Raw genomic sequence first — 17,317 nt, forward strand, 5'->3', positions numbered from 1 at the left:
GAACGTAGGTGTGGCCCCTGTTATGACAAGTGAAGTAAAGTGAAAAAGGAAACCAAACTGAAATGTGCAGTACAAAATGCTTTGTTCCATTTCATTCAGTGGGCTCAGGCAGTTGTTTTAATCACATTTGGTTTCTACATTAGTAGAAGGAAAGTTCCTCATATTTTTTACCCCAGAAAAGATGTAAATTTAAAAAATGACAGGTTACATCCAGGGGTAGTTTTAGCATTTCACATCTTTTTATTTATGTATTGAAGTTCTTCAACAATTCAGTTTGCACCCGAATCTACAATAGTTTGAAAACGTGCACAAAAACGTGAGTTTCTTCATCCTGCAAAGAATAATAAAAAATAAAATCTGATCCAGGCAAAGGAGATAGCAGGAAACTAGTGTTAATTTTAGAATCTTCCTTCAAGTTATTTTAAATGAATACCTCAAGTCTTATCCTATAAAGACACGCAATAATTGTTTTGTTTTACCCCTTGCAGCACCCTCCCACCCCTGCAGTTAAAAAAAATATTTTCTCTATTCAAATATTCCAACGTTATCAATGTTTATCTTCTATCTCAATAATTTCAGAGAAAAGAAATTCATCCCTCTGGCCCGTTGTCTCCGGGTTACCATGCCCCACCCACCCTATCAGAATCCAGTACACAATAACAACACTCAAATGTCCTGAATAAGGAAAACATTTAAACGGATGAAAACAGGAATGACAAAATAATTATACAGCAAATAAAAGAGGTGACAGAATTCAGTTAAAAACACTCCTCATAGTCCCTCTTCAGAGACGTTTCAATTAGTTCCTGATCTTGTCTTTCGTTACATCTTAAGAGTACATCATTTACACCCCACGTATACCCATTACCCACAATGCCTCATTTAGGAAGTTCAGCTTTAAAGAATGGTAAATATCAGTGAATTCTAACAGGAGGACTGGTGTGTTAAATAAACAATAAATACAAATCATCAAATACAGGGAAGGAACAGTCCACAACAGCTTGTTATTATTGGGTCTTTTTTTTCTTCATTAAAAAAAAATACATTTTCTAAGAAAAATCTGACATAAAAAAAAAAACATTCCTTTTCAGATTTTTCCAAAATGTTTCTTCCCCGGCTACCAAGGTCAAAACATAAATACACCAAAAAAATATATTTAAAAAACTATATGCAAAGGGAATTTAACATAATAAATAAATAAAATACCTTGATGTAATTACAGCTGAGTAGGTAGGTGTTTAACCAAAGGATTGGTTTTTGCATTAACTTTATTGAGGGACCTCTCGGTAAAAAGTAGGGGGGGTTACGTCAGGTGCTGATGAAGATTCTCCATGTCAGTTGGCTGCCAGTCCAGTAGCTTCAGATGACAGCCTACAGAAACATAAAAAACAAGAGGAGATTCAAAAACTAGCCTTAAATGCAAGCTGCTTTTATTTCCTAGTCATATTGGTCCTCTTATTCTGAACCATGACTTGGCATATCAGTAGTTCCAGCGTGTTGTCCCTCACCTGGCGTTGATCAGGTACTCAGCCAGGCTGATGCTGGCAGGGGAGCCGGTGATGGTCACCTGCCTGTCAGAAGAGCCCTCCACTGGGTTGGCAATCTTGATCTGAGCCCCGGACATCTGGCGGATCTCATTGATCTTAGCCCCCTGACGGCCAATGATGCAGCCAATCAACTTAGGCCAAGGAAGGCAAGAGAGAAAGTTTCAGAATACAAGACATTTCAACCACTCTTCTCAGGAGTGAAATGGTTTTTAAACTAAAAACCCAGATAAGACAAGTATGCTACAACTAACACTAAAGAAATTCCTGAAAGATTTACATCAATCTTGGGCTGAAGTATCGAGAACAAGTAGGGAAGAGAATTCCAGAGTGGACGGGGACACTTACATCATTTGGAATGGTCAGCTCATGGGAACCAGTTTGTGCAGAAGCATCCATCCCAGCTAAAGAGAGAAAACACAAGTCAGTGCCGACAAAGACAAAATGTTGCAGAGAATGCAATAAAAATGCTTCCGGTCTCTTTTCCTCCTCTGTTGACCTACCCTGGAAACCCTGGTTGTTGGGAGCGATGGGGAAAGGGCTCTGCTGCATGGCCAGCTGGTGGAGTTTAGTAAGCTGTGGAGAGAGAGGTGGATACATGGAGAGGGAGAGATGGAGAGGAAGAGAGAGAGAAGGGTTGATGAAAGGAGAAAGACAGGAACTATAAAGCCAGGAGATACACAGGGTTATGTTCTGCATTAACACACGTATACACTACATGACCAAAAGTATGTGGACACCTGCTCGTCAAACACCTCATTCAAAAATCATGGGCATTAATATAGAGTTGGTCACCCCTTTGCTGCTATAACAGCCTCCACTCTTCTGAGAAGGCTTTCTACTAGATAAGTGGTTCCCTAACTTTTTATAGGCCAGTACCCCTTTCAAAACATTCAACCTCCAGCTGCGTACCCCCTCTAGCACCAGGGTCGGCGCACTCTCAAATGTTTTTTTGCCATCATTGTAAGCCTCCCCCCCACACACATAACGATACACTTATTAAACATAAGAATGGGTGTGAGTTTTTCACTTTCCACAATCCAAGTTGTGACAAAGAGCTCCATAAGACCAGGGCACAAATAATAAATCATTTTGCTCTTTATTTAGCCATCTTACATATAAAACCTGATTTGTTCATCAAAAATTGTGAATAACTCATTGGTTAATGAGATGGGTGTGCTTGAAAGGATGCACATAACTGCAATGTTGGGTTGTATTGGAGAGTCTGTCTTAAATAATTTCCCACAAAGTCTGTGCCTGTATTTAGTTTTCATGCTAGTGAGGGCCGAGAATCCACTCTCACATAGGTACATGCGCACCCAGCTCACTCCGGTGCGTCGCTATATCACATTTGACATTGTCCGTAAGCTTGAGTTCATTTGCACACAACAACAAAAAATACAAATGATGGAAAGACCGGTGTGTTGTCCTTGTTAATGCAGACAGGGAAGAGCTCCAACTTCTTAATCATAGCCTCAATTGTGTCCCGCACATTGCATATAGTTGAGAGTCCCTGTAATCCTAGATTCAGATCATTCAGTCTCAAGAAAAAAAAAAACAGATAGGCCAGTCGTGTGAGAAACAAGTCATCATGCAAGTGGTCAGACAAGTGAAAATTGTCAGTAAAACTAAGCTTGTCTCAATTTGTTTTTTAAAGTGTCAATACTTGATAACCCTTGATAACCAGCGCACTTCTGTACGTTATAAAAGCGTTACATGGTCGCTGCCCATATCATTGCATAATCGGTCAGGCATTCCCTTGGCAGCAAGAGCCTCTCGGTGGATGCTGCAGAGTATCTAAGTGGCGTCGGGAGCAACTGCTTGCACACGTGTTACCACTCCACTATGTCTCCCCGTCATGGCTTTTGCGCCATAGGTACAGATACCAACACATCTTCACCACAAAAGTCCATTTGCTGTCACAAAGCTGTCCAGCACTTTAAAAATATCCTCTCACGTTGTCCTGGTTTCCAGAAGAGGATGTCTTCCTTAATTGACCCCCCATAAACGTAACAGACATATACCAGGAGCAGTGCCAGTGTCTGTTGACTCATCCAGCTGTAACGCATATAATTCACTGGCTTGTATGCGAAGCAGAAATTGTTTCAAAACGTCTCCTGCCATGTCACTGATGCGTCGTGAAACAGTGTTGTTTGATGAAGGCATTGTCTGTATAGTTTTGGCCTTTCCCCCAGCTGTATCAGCAGCAGCAGGAAGAATCAAGTCTTCCACAATCGTATGGGCTTGCCTGTCCTAGCCACTCGGTAGCTGACCATATAAGATGCTTCTAGCCCATTCTTATTAATGGTATCTATTGCTATCTAAGTCTTACTACTCGAAAGTCATCTTTATTCTTGATCAAAAAAACCCTGTGGTTTATTTCTCAAATTGTCATGTTTCGTTTCTAAATGTCTGCGCAAGAGTGAAGGTTTCCCACGAGAGAGTAACGGTTAATGTCATTGGATGTTAAATATTTGACTAGGCTACCTGTATTTGACATTGGGTTGTTATTTCGCTGAACACTGGATGGTTTAATTTTATTTTTGGCAATGAAACGAGGCTATTCAGGCGAGAACAAAACCTCACTCAAATGTGTTAAAATGTCCCTTCACTGGAACTAAGGGGCCTAGCACAAACCATGAAAAACAGCCCCAGACCATTATTCATCCTCCACCAAACTTTACAGTTGGCACTATGCATAGGGGCAGCTAGCGTTCTCCTGGTATCCGCCAAACCCAGATTCGTCTGATCATGAAGCGTGATTCCTCACTCAAGAAAATGTGTTTCGACTGCTTCAGAGTCCAATGGTGGAGAGCTTAACAGGTGGCATCTGATGACGGTGCCAGGGTTGAAAGTCACTGAGTTCTTCAGTAAGGCCATACTACTGCCAATGTTGGTCTATGGTGATTGAATGGCTGTATGCTCGATTTTATACACCTGTCAGCAACGGGTATGGCTGAACTAGCAGAATCCACTTATTTGAAGTGGTGTCCATATATTTGTGTCTGTGATATATAAATATTTATAAACTGGGTGGTTCGAGCCCAGAATGCTGATCGGCTGACACCCATGGGATACGTCTGATATACCATGGCTATGACAAAACATTTATTTTTACTGCTTTAAATTACGTCGGTAACCAGTTTATAATAGCAATAAGCCCCCTCGGTGGTTTGTGGTATATGGCCAATATACCACAGCTAATGGCTATTTCCAGGCACTCCGCCTTGCACCTAAGAACAGCCCTTAGTTGTGGCATATTGGCCACATACAACACCCCCTCTGGCCTTATTGCTTAAAACACACACGTCAAAAGTTTGGAACCACCTACTCATTCAAGGGTTTTCCTTTATTTTTTTTATATTTTTTTACAATTTTCTACATTGAGAATAATAGTGAAGATATCAAAACTACGAAATAACACATGGAATCATGTAATGAAAAAGTGTTAAACAAATCAAAATATATTTTATATTTGAGATTCTTCAAAGTAGCCACCCTTTGCCTCGATGACAATTTTGCACAGTCTTGGCAATTCTCTCAACCAGCTTCATGAGGAATGTGCGGAGCACTAGTTGGCTGCTTTTCCTTCACTCTGCAGTTCAACTCATCCCAAACCATCTCAAATTGGGTTGAGGTCAGCTGATTGTGGAGGCCAGGTCATCTGATGCAGCACTAAATCACTTCTTGGTCAAATAGTCCTTACACAGGCTGGGGGTGTGTTGGGTCACTGTCCTGTTGAAAAACAAATGATAGTCCCAAGCGCAAACCAGATTGGATGGCAAAGCGCTGCAGAATGCTGTGGTAGCCATGCTGGTTAAGTGTGCCTTGAATTCTAAATAAAATCACAGAAAGTGTCACTAGTAAAGCACACCCACACCTCCATGCAGAGAGTACCTACTCTGCATTTCACAAAGACAGGGCAGGTAAATAATAATACTTTTTTAAACTCAAATTTGGACTCATTAGACCAAAAGGACAGATTTTCACAGATCTAATGTCCATTGCGCTTGTTTCTTGGCCCAAGCAAGTCTATTCTTATTATTGGTATCCTTTAGTAGTGGTTTCTTTGCAGTAATTAGACCATAAAGGCCTGATTCACACAGTCTCCTCTGAACAGTTGATGATGAGATGTGTCTGTTACTTGAACTCTGTGAAGCGTTTATTTGGGCTGCAATTGTTTTTGTAACTGCACTTGAAGAAACTTTAAAAGTTCTTGAAATTTTCCGCATTGACTGACCTTCATGTCTTAAAGTAATGATGGACTGTCGTTTCTCTTTGCTTATTTGAGCTCTTCTTGCCATAATATGGACTTGGTCTTTTACCAAGTAGGTCTATCTTCTGTATACCACCCCTACCTTGTCACAACAAAACTGATTGGCTCAAACGCATTAAGGAAAGAAAGGAATTCCACAAATTAACTTATAACAAGGCACACCTGGTCATTGAAATGTATTCCATGTGATTACCTCATGAAGCTGGTTGAGCAAATGCCACGAGTGTGCAAAGCTGTCATCAAGGCAAAGGCTACTTTGAAGAATGTCAAATATAAAACTGATTGGTTTAACACCTTTTCGGTTACCACATGATTCCATGTGTTACTTCATAGTTGAGGTCTACACTATTATTCTACAATGTAGAAAATAATTCAAATAAAGAAAAACCTTTGAATGAGTAGGTGTCCAAAATTCTGACTGGTACATACAAACACTATACCAAACTTTAGGAACACAATCCTAATATTGTCCTCAGAACAGCCACAATCCGTCGGGACATGGCTCTACAAGGTGTCGAAAGCGTTTCACAAGGATGCTGGCCCATGACTCCAATGCTTCCCAATGGCTGGGTGTCCTTTGGGTGATTGACCATTCTTGATGCAAAACGGGAAACTGTTGAGCGTGAAAAACAGCGTTGTACTTCTTGACAAACTGGTGCACCTGGCACCTACTACCATACCCCATTCAAAAGGCACTTGTAAACAAACTATAGTTTTGGCAAGTCGGTTAGGACATCTACTTTGTGCACGACAAGTAATTTTTCCAACAATTGTTTACAGACAGATTATTTCACTGTATCACAATTCCAGTGGGTCAGAAGTTTACGTACACTAAGTTGACCGTGCCTTTAAACAGCTTGGAAAATTCCAGCAAATTACGTCATGGCTTTAGAAGCTTCTGGCAGGCTAATTGACATAATTTGAGTCAATTAGAGGTGCACCTGTGGATGTATTTCAAGGCCTACCTTTAAACTCAGTGCCTCTTTGCTTGACATCATGAAAAAAAAACAAATTTGAAATCAAAAGCCGAGACCTCAGAAAAAAGAAATTGTAGACCTCCACAAGTCTGGATCATTCTTGTGAGCAATTTCCAAACACCTGAGGGTACCACATTCATCTGTACAAACAATAGTACGCAGGTATAAACATCATGGGACCACGCAGCTGGCATACCGCTCAGGAAGGAGACGCGTTCTGTCTCCTGGAGATCCCAGAACAACAGCAAAGGGCCTTGTGAAGACGCTGGAGGAAACAGGTACAAAAGTATCTATATCCACAGTAAAACGAGTCCTATATCGGCATAACCTGAAATCCCGCTCAGCAAGGAAGAAGCCACTGCTCCAAAACCGCCATAAAAGGCCAGACTACGGTTTGCAACTGCACATGGGGACAAAGATCGTACTTTTTGTAGGAATGTCCTCTGGTCTGATGAAACAAAAATAGAACTGTTTGGTCGTAATGACCATCGTTATGTTTGGAGGAAAAAGGGGAGGCTTGCAAGCCGAAGAACACCATCCAAACCGTGAAGCCGGGTGGCAGCATCATGTTGTGGGGGTGCTTTGCTGCAGGAGGGACTGATGCACTTCACAAAATAGATGGCATCATGAGGAAAGGAAAATGATGTGGATATATTGAAGCAACATCTCAAGACATCAGTCAGGAAGTTAAAGCTTGGTCGCAAATGGGTCTTCCAAATGGACAATGAACCCAAGCATACTTCCAAAGTTGTGGCAAAATAGCTTAAGGACGACAAAGTCAAGGTATTGGAGTGGCCATCACAAAGCCCTGACCTCAATCCTATAGAACACTTGTGGGCAGAACTGAAAAAGTGTGTGGGAGCAAGGAGGCCTACAAACCTGACCCAGTTACACCAGCTCTGTCAGGAGGAATGGGCCAAAATTCACCCAACTTATTGTGGGAAGCTTGTGGAAGGCTACCTGAGACATTGCTACCAAATACTAATTGAGTGTATGTAAACTTCTGACCCACTGGGAATGTGATGAAATAAATAAAAGCTGAAATAAAATCACTCTACTATTATTCTGACATTTCACATTCTTAAAATAAAGTGGTGATCCTAACTGACCTAAACAGAATTTTTTACTAGGATTAAATGTCAGGAATTGTGAAAAACGGCGTTTAAATGTATTTGGCTACGGTGTATGTAAACTTCAACTGGGGCGGCAGAGTAGCCTAGTGGTTAGAGTGTTGGGCTAGTAACCGGAAGGTTGCAAGTTCAAATCCCTGAGCTGACAAGGTACAAATCTGTCGTTCTGCCCCTGAACAGGCAGTTAACCCACTGTTCCTAGGCCGTCATTGAAAATAAGAATTTGTTCTTAACTGACTTGCCTAGTTAAATAAAGGTAAAAAAAAAATATATATATATAGCCATACCATTAGGGATGCACATATAAATTCTGTCCAACACCGATAAATTATTAGCGGCTCAGACTTTACACTGAAATATATGGACAAAATACTGGCTATGAAATCATCCGATACTGATATATTTCTTTAGGCAATTATCAACCGATACAAAGTCTGAAATAGTGTGCAGCCCTACTTCACAGCAACAGTCAAAAATGTGCAGTCAAAAAATAATAATTGTGCACCTCAACACAAAACAATAGATTGATTTGACAGTTAAGGCTAGCACCACAAACAAATTTGACAAAGCCTAATTTCAGAATTTCTCCCAAACATAATCAAGGCTGCAAAAGAAATTAAACGATACACATGGCAACAAACTAAACATTTAAAAGTACCAGAAGGCCTTAGCGATGCATCACTGCAGTGCATTTACTGATTGAAACTTAAAAATGGAACTAGAGAAGGTACAGCATGTAAGAGAGGGTGGGTGCCATGACTACCCAGGAGGGTTGATGTAGATATATGGGCTCACTTACAGAATGACCTTCACTTACGTCAGGCTGTGGAATGGCGTGCTGTCCTTGGACAGCGTATGCCTGCAATGAGAGAAAAGCACTTAGGAGGGTGCGTGGGAAATGGGCACGAAAAGCACACTCACAGACTGTTAGTATCCTGGAGACCCATGGCTGCGTTTAGACAGGCAGCCCAATTCTGATCTTTTGGGCACTAATTGGTCTTTTGACCAATCAGATCGGCTCTGACAAAGATGTGATTGGTGTAAAAACGAATTAGTGGGGGAAAAAAGATCAGAATTGGGCTACTGTCTAAACGCAGCCAAGTCCTTGGATGTCTGGAATGAGAACGCTATGGGGTAATTCAGACAACACCATACACAACAAGGATATGGACATATGGGTGACGCATATAGCCTAGTGGTTAGAGCGTTGGGCCGGAAACTGAAAGGTTACTGACCTGCCTAGTTAAATAACTGACTTGCCTCGTTAAATAAAAGGTTAAATAAAAAAATATGCACCCTCCAGCTAGTACTCAACCCATCTGACAGCTCAGCTACTCTACAACTACTGGAGGGGATTTCTCTCCCTTAACATAGAAACTCTGGAGGCCATTTGGCAATGGTGCTAACGTCTGCACAGTGCAGAATAACACACGACTGAAATGTAGAAACAGACTTAAAAATAGTGTTATTCAACTTCCCTTAAACAACTGACAATGCTATCATTTAAAAAAGGGAAAACTGACATTAATTACAGACTAATTAGTTGATTAATTACAGATGAATAAGGTTGGTTTATTTACCTGACCTCCCGCAAATATGACAGGAGAGCCTGAGGGTTTGGGCCTGTAAGGGATGGTTACACCCTTAGGCGGAGACTGAGGAGAAAAACAAAATCAACCATTAGGAACTGGAAAATGTACATAAGCGGTAGTTATTTTGAAGACACTTCAAAATGTAGGACAATGATATATATATATATTTTTTAAAATCAGGAACCTAAGCAACATCTCAGATGAAATAGAAAAAAAGATGAGACAAAAAGGGGGTAGTGCGCAATGGTTCCCATACTACTACCTCGAGCATGACGACACAGATCTGCTTGACACACTCGATGATGGACTGGGGGGTCCCTGCAATGGTGATGGCACGCTCTGTGGAGTTAGGCAGCATGTCCCCTGCCACCTGTACCTGAGCTCCTGTCGACTGGAGAGAGAGAGACAGGAAGGAGGGAGGGTCAACATTAAGTGTTCAGAGTTCTCTTTAGAATATCTGGTGGCACAGTTCATCTAGAGACCGTGGGGGATCCTTTCTAATTAGCATAATAACATATTTGTGTGGGTGTACTGTACGTACCTCTCTGATCTCTTTGATCTTGCAGCCGCCCTTGCCGATGAGGGAGCCACACTGGCTGGCAGGCACAACGATGCGCAGGGTGACTGGCGGTTGGCTGGTGGCCGTGCTGTTAGTCATCGAGCTGCTGATGTCCTGTAGGGAATCGAACGGAAAAACAAGATACACTGCTGAGGATGGCTTCGGTCCAAAGGCTTGGACTTACAGATTTTTTTCTCATGATCTTTACTATGCAAAATCTGAATTGTTACATATCTTACTCTAAAATGGTGTATTGTTCATGGGTGCGTGAAAAACATTTAAATTTCTTAGTAATAGGTTTGCAGCCTGATTGAAATGTTCTATGGCTTATTTGAAATCTGTAGTTAGGAGTCAAACCTCCTCTAGCTTCTCGATGATCATGGAAAAGGCTTTAAAGATGGCGGTGGTGGGGCCTGCCAGGGTGATGATCCTCTCCGGGCAGTTCCCCTCAGAGATGTTGATACGAGCGCCACTCTGTACAAGGCAAACAGTCACGTGGACGTGACATGTTATTCATGTGTTTTCTCATTACAATGCTAAAATATTAAGACAATATATTTAATTGCATTTACACATTCAGCGCTGGCCAAAATTTGGTTGTAACATTGCAATCTGTCAACCCTCAAGCATGAGTCATCAGAATCGGTAGAAAATGTCTAGAAGTGGCCACTACTCTCAAACTTCCTTCAATACGTTAATCAATGCAATGACGGACAACTCACCTCCTCTCTCATCTTCTTCACAGACTCTCCTTTCTGCACAGAAAGCACAATGTTTAAACAACAGTCACAGCCATGAATGAAAAGTGCAAAGCAGAACACAGTGAGAAACATCAGGAAGACACACTCACCTTGCCAATAATGCTTCCAACTTCCTGCAGACAAGAAAAGCAATAACACATTAAAATCAGTAATCCATCTTTTATTTATTTATATATATATATACTTTACAAAAGCTTTACTCAAGAACCCCATGTAGTAGTATTTTCTACTATATGCAAGTTATCCATGTAGTGTGCAGTGTAAGGTTTATATTAGTCTCGCATTGCATTACCTCCAAAAACACGTTGTCGTCATGCCGCCGTTGGAGGTCTAGAGCAGGGGCGTCAAAGTCAAATGGACGGAGGGCCAAATAAAAAAATCAGCTACAAGACGAGGGCCGGACTGTTCGAATGTTCATTGAAAAATTTTTAAATGACGCATATAGTCTAGTGAACCTAATTGAACCTACTGAAAACCTAACAAATATATTACAATATGATCAGATAAATAAAGCAATATTTTCTTATGGCTCTGTCAGTAATCTTTAATTTTCAACAGACACAAAAGACAAATTTCCTTTATATAAATATCCCCATAACATGAACATTAAATGAAAGAAACCGGTATTCAAGGCACCATCAGTAGACTATATTTTCTATTTTAGCAAAAGTGGGCTAAATTTACTTCAAAGAAAAAACAATAATAGCAATTTTCTATCATCCACTCAACTGAAATATTTTTAAAATATAATTGGATTGAAATACAAAAAAATAAAGTGCAAAAATCTATTAATCAAAAACAACACTTTGTTTAAGGAGAAGTAACATGCAGTGAAAACAAATATTAAATTTTAACTTTTAAACTTGAACTGAGTAAAAACTCTAAATATGTGATTGCACAGTAATGTTCACTTGTTTGAGGTTGAGGGTGATACTTGGTGGTGTCCCATCTTTTCCACAAGTTCATCAATGTTCGGGGTAAGGCTCTGAGCTGAAGAAATCCTCAGAATTGAGTGGAGGTGTTCAGCAGTAAGTCACTTCTGTGTGATGTTTTGTTCAGGTTCATCAAAGAAAACAGTTGTTCACACAGGTATGTGCTGCCAAACATAGACAACGTTTGAGCAGCCTGGATGCGCAGCTGGGGCATTGTGCCGGGAGGAAACGGGCGAACTCCGCAGCACCCACTGCCGCATATTTTGCCCTCAGTGCATCATTGCATTGGAGGTCAATCAACTCCATTTGGAGGTTTGGTGGTGAGCTTTCCAAACAGCAAATGGGTTACCGAGCAGTTCCAACCTGCTTTTTTGTGCTTCAAAGTCAGCAAATCGGCGTCGAAAGTCAGCGGCAAGCATACCTATTTTATCAGCCAACTGTGTGCTCGGGAACGCACTGGTAGAGAGCTTCTCTTTCATGGTCTGGCAGCTGGGAAAGTGGCTCAAATTTTCTTTCCGCATCTGCGTCTCCCACAGAGTCAGTTTGGTTTTAAATGCCTTCACTGTACTGTACATATCAGAGATGACACGATCCCGACCCTGCAGCTGCAAGTTTATTGCATTCAGATGACTCGTAATGTCACACAGAAAAGCCATTTCACACAGAAACATTTCGTCTCGGAGTTGTGTTGTGTCTTTCCCTTTGCTGTCCAAGAACAGACAAATCTCCTCACGAAGCTCGAAACATCTTTGAAGCACCTTTCCCTGGCTTAGCCATCGCACCTCTGTGTGATAAGGCAAATCACCATGCTCCGTTTCTAACTCCGTCAGAAATGCCTTGAACTGGCGGTGATTCAAACCTTTGGCTCTGATAAAGTTAACTGTGCGCGTGATGATGCTCATTACATGCTCCATTTTCAAGGCTTTACCGCACAACGCTTCCTGGTGTATGATACAATGATAAGCTGTCAGCTCACCTGTCGCGTTTTCCTCTTGCATCTTTTCCCGTATCTTCGCCACCAGTCCGCTCCTGTGTCCACACATCGCAGGTGCTCCGTCGGTTGTCAAACCCACGAGTTTTTCCCAAGGCAGCTCCATCTCATTTACACATCTTGACACCTCTTCATACAAATCATGCCCCGTAGTTGTGCCATGCATAGGACGTAAAGCCAAAAACTCCTCTGTCACGCTTAGGTTGGAGTCCACTCCGCGGATGAAAATTGACAACTGGGCAATGTCAGAAATGTCGGTGCTCTCATCCACAGCCAAGGAATATGCAATAAAATCTTTTCCCTTTTTCACAAGCTGCTCTTTTAGATTGATGGACAACTGGTCTACTCTCTCGGCAATGGTGTTTCTGCTCAGACTCACATTTAAAAAGAGTTGCCTTTTTTCTGGGCAAACTTCGTCACAAACTTTAATCATGCAGTTTTTGATGAAATCCCCCTCCGTAAATGGCCGGGCTGATTTAGCGATCTCTTCTGCCAAAATAAAACTGGCCTTGACAGCAGCCTGGCCTTGTGATTTGGCTTTTTTGAACAGAGCCTGTCGAGATTTGAGGCCTCGTTTTAATTCCTCTGCCTTTTGTAGCCTTTGTTCCATGTCCATATTCTTGTTTTTGTCCGCGTGTTTCGTTTCATAATGTCGTCTCAGATTATACTCTTTCAGTACCGCCACACTTTCTCCACACAGAAGACACACAGGTTTTCCAGCTACCTTCGTGAACATATACTCCGACTCCCACCTTGTTTGAAACCCCCGGTTCTCAGTATCCACCTTCCGTTTTGCCATTTTTGATGGGTATCTGAAAGTTAATTTTACTGTGATGCTGACGACTGCTGTGCCAATAAATATTGAAATGAAGCAGCCTACTGCTCGGTGCGTCACCTTTGCATTGTGGGAAATGTAGTATTGGTGCGTGTAAAAGATCTGCGGGCTGCCGGCTTGCTGCGGGCCGGTTCTAATAATAAATCAAGATCATCCCAGGGGCCGTAAAAAACCTTCTTGCGGGCCGGATGTGGCCCGCGGGCCTCGACTCTGACATATGTGGTCTAGAGGATTTATTGCAAACATTTTATGTTTTTGAAGATTTTGATTGGACGTTACATTTCAAGAAGCTCCCGAGTGGCACAGCGGGTCTAAGGCACTGCACCTCAGTACTAGATGCGTCACTAGACCCTGGTTCGATTGCAGGCTGTATCACAACCGGCCATAATTGGGACTCCCATAGGGTGGCGTACAATGGCCCAGCGGCGCCCGGGTTAGGGTTTGGCCGTCATTGTAAATAAGAATTTGTTCTTAACCGACTTGCGTAGTTAAATAAAAGGTTAAAAATAAAAATAACCCTCCTCCCACACGCCTGTAGAAGGGGTGATGTGTGTTATGTGCGTCACCGTTTTCCGCCCGGGTAGTTGTTACCAACGCTAGTGCTCGTTTCAAGCTATCAAGTGTGGCCGACTGTCTGCGATTTATATTTATTGAAATTTCAAGTGGACTGTGCTCCGGTGACAGCTTTGTGGCTGTTTTTCTGCAAAGGGACCAGGACGACTGATCCGTGTAAAGGAAAGAATGAATGGGGCCATGAATCGTGAGAAATGCCGTGAAAACCAGCGTGCTGCAAATGTTCTGAAATGTTTTGTTTATATTTGTAGTCCTCATGTACTGTTGCTCCTACGTTACTGATCTGGTGCGCACCTTTGGAGCTCCACTCAAGCATGACATTTCATTAGTTTGACGTTTTGCGAGGAGTCTGTTACACCGGCTTCTGGCCCGTCTAGCCGATTTTTGCAATGGAACTTCCCCAGGCTTCCTGGTTCATGACGATGCTATGTTTATGCTGACTACACAGTAATGAATGAGGTGTGTGAATGGAACAACCACGGTGTAATGGTCATATCTTTTATCGTCCATCTCCTGTGCACACTCACCTTTCCGTGCATAAGGAGTCTAATGGTTAGGGTGACATTGAGCCCTCCTTCAATCACACCGGTGTCCATAGTTGTTGTAGTGTCTGAAGTCTATATTTGCCAAGAAGTTGTATTTGGTCTTCAAGACAAGAGGGAGCAGAGAAAAAAAACAGAAGTGTTAAGTTACAGATGGCAAACAATTGATGAAAAAAATATATTCAAGCAAGAAACCAACCACTACTACTGACTTACATTTTTACATTTAGTCATTTACCATTTAACAGATTCCAGAGCAACTTGCAGTTAGTCCATTCATCTTACAATAGCTAGGTGAGAAAATCACATTTCAATCATAAGTACATTTGACAGGATTTAGCAAATTTACTTATATTGGTTCTGCTAAAAACAGTGAAACTAGCTACTGAGAGTGCTGACCAGGGCATTGTTACCTTAAAAGCATCCTAAGTTAATCGAATAAGTGAATCCCATTGTTGAACTTGATTCATTACACCCAAGGTTCACCAACTCTGCTCATATTACAGTGTATTGATTCAGATATAGTTTAGCTAATGATTATGCAGCGAGGAAACCAGACGTAGCTACTAGTTAGCTACATTTATTTACACCATGAAAATACATAACACTGATTTATCAAAGCCAACGTTTGCTTACTAGTTAGCTAGTACTAGTCTGTACTTAAATTACTTAATTACGCATGGCTAAAAATGGTAAGTTCATTACTTTTGGATAACAAGATTGCTCGTTAAAACGGAAAAAAATGTATTTAAAAAGCCAAATGACGTTAGTTAGTTCCAGTTGCCTGTATGTAACTTAGTATGATAATTAGTTAGTTAACGTTAGCTTGCCTGCTAGCAGCATTTCTAGCTAGTAACCCTAGTGACATTGGCTAGTTACCTAAAGATTTAAAACCTAAAGTTGATGAACCTATGAATGAAAGACGGTCCCTACTCAGTCTTGGTAGAATGTGGATAGCTTCATCAATATTGTGCAAACTGCTCAATGGCTAGATAGAAACGGATAGTAGCAGCTAACGTAGCTAATCAAATCAGAATGAGCGCAATGCTAGCAAGCTAGCCTAGTATGTGACGATTAATCCGCTATTTTGAATGCTGCGGCCTAGGTCCTGAATCACTCAGGCGCAGTTAACTCTGTCCTTCACACTCCAAAGAAAATTGAGTAGTTAGGGCAGCCTTACCCGAACAGTCCCGTGAGGTGTGTTTAGGGGGAGGGTAGAAGGGGAGAGGTTCGGGAGGGAATTTTAAAAGGATTCGGGGAAGAGGGAAGAGACGCTGCTGCTTGATCGGGCTCCACTCTCCTGCTTAGCACAAAAGACAACAAAATGAAAATCGTTCAACTTTCACCTTTAACCCGATCCTCCCCCACGATTTAACCCCGCCCACTAAAAACCTTGGCTCACGTCATAATATTTCTCAGTTGGCAAACACACTGTAGTAATGGGCACAGTCACCCACACATTGGTGCTGGTAAATAGATCGATTTTTACAAGCCACTTTAGAAAATATAAAATATATATTTTGGCTGTGCTGAGTGACTATATGACGGCCATATGAACAACAAGAAACGCATTGAGATAAGAAATATATATTTTTACTTTTCTTGCATTTTTTTGGTATCTTATTCTTTTGTTGTGAATTAACAGTAAAGAAGGGTCTTACATTTGTGTTAAAAGAGAGCAGGGAATACAATATAGGTTTGTGGCCTTATGTAGCAAAGCCACTGATGTGAGAGTAATTTCACCAGATGGCCATGCACAGTTAGCTCATTACTGGAAAAATAGCAGAGTATGTCTGGGCAAAAGCTGTTATTCAGAATGGTGTTGGACAAAGATACACAAAGGCTTCCAGATAACACTTTTACAATCAGGTTCCATTTGTAAAGGGTTTATAAAAGGTTCTAATTGCGTTATTAACGGTTAATTGATCAATTGTAAATGCCTTATAAACCAGGAATAAACAGTTATATATTGCAATAGCTGGTCAGTGTTTGCCAAATAGTAATCCAATGTTTACCTCCAGTTATTAACCATTTATAAATGCACTTACAAAATCAAACCTTATGTATCATCATGCAACCTTATTTTCAATAGCTGCACAGTTGAACAATATTTATTTTCTCACTTTTGGGTGTGGTGCATTGTTGTCATCCCAGGAACAGAAGAGGTTGGTTTGAAACCGTGATGTCCTGGTAAAATGTACATCCAGAAAATATTTCAACCATCATTACCCCTTACCAGATTACCCAGCCTGGTTTCATAGACTAGACGTAATATAGTAAATGTAAATCCGGAACACTGAAATTATACTGAACAAAAATATAAACACAACATGCAACAATTTCAAAGATTTTTACTGAGTTACAGTTCATATAAGGACATCAGTCAATTTAAACAAATTCATTTGGCCCTAATCTTTAGATTTCATATGACTGGGCAGGAGTGCTTCACCCACCGGGAAGCCAGGTCCAGCTAATCAGAATGAGTTTTTCCTGCAGTCTGCATGCCAATTGCACGCCCCCTTAAAACATGAGACATCTGTGGCATTGTGTTGTATGATAAAACAGAACATTTTAGAGTGGCCTTTTATTGTCTGCACCGTCAAGA

General features: G+C 41.3%; 1 protein-coding gene across 8 annotated transcripts; it reads right to left on the reverse strand.

Annotated features, from left to right (window-relative positions):
* Positions 1-217: 217 nt before the first annotated feature.
* Positions 218-16,045, reverse strand: pcbp2 (poly(rC) binding protein 2). Of its 8 annotated transcripts, none has more exons than XM_029664036.2 (13): positions 15,893-16,045; positions 14,951-15,002; positions 14,698-14,815; positions 10,929-10,952; positions 10,801-10,833; positions 10,436-10,552; positions 10,061-10,192; positions 9,779-9,910; positions 9,508-9,582; positions 8,745-8,786; positions 1,893-2,120; positions 1,509-1,678; positions 218-1,371 (listed from the first exon to the last, which is right to left on the reverse strand). In XM_029664036.2, the coding sequence occupies exons 3-13, from the start codon at positions 14,764-14,766 to the stop codon at positions 1,335-1,337; spliced, it is 1,059 nt and encodes a 352-aa protein (XP_029519896.1). In that variant the 5' UTR covers positions 14,767-14,815; positions 14,951-15,002; positions 15,893-16,045; the 3' UTR covers positions 218-1,334. The 8 variants fall into 8 exon arrangements, with proteins under 8 accessions (XP_029519896.1, XP_029519895.1, XP_029519898.1 ...); XM_029664035.2 differs by having other exon boundaries at positions 14,929-15,002; XM_029664038.2 differs by lacking the exon at positions 14,951-15,002 and having other exon boundaries at positions 1,893-1,948; positions 2,048-2,120; positions 8,727-8,786; positions 15,893-16,041.
* Between the last annotated feature and the right edge of the window lie 1,272 nt (positions 16,046-17,317).

This window comes from Oncorhynchus nerka, linkage group LG7 (genome assembly GCF_034236695.1).
Source record: "Oncorhynchus nerka isolate Pitt River linkage group LG7, Oner_Uvic_2.0, whole genome shotgun sequence".
NCBI classification, from domain to species: domain Eukaryota; kingdom Metazoa; phylum Chordata; class Actinopteri; order Salmoniformes; family Salmonidae; genus Oncorhynchus; species Oncorhynchus nerka.

Bases quoted from the DNA above. Each gene is read 5' to 3' on its own strand.
- pcbp2 (XM_029664034.2), bottom strand. From the start codon at position 14,766: ATGGACACCGGTGTGATTGAAGGAGGGCTCAATGTCACCCTAACCATT. The intron at 2,121-8,744 runs GTAAGTGAAGGT...CTCTCTCCACAG, and splicing joins ACGCCATTCCACAGCCTGAC to CTTACTAAACTCCACCAGCT. The intron at 1,679-1,892 runs GTAAGTGTCCCC...CCTTGGCCTAAG, and splicing joins AGCTGACCATTCCAAATGAT to TTGATTGGCTGCATCATTGG.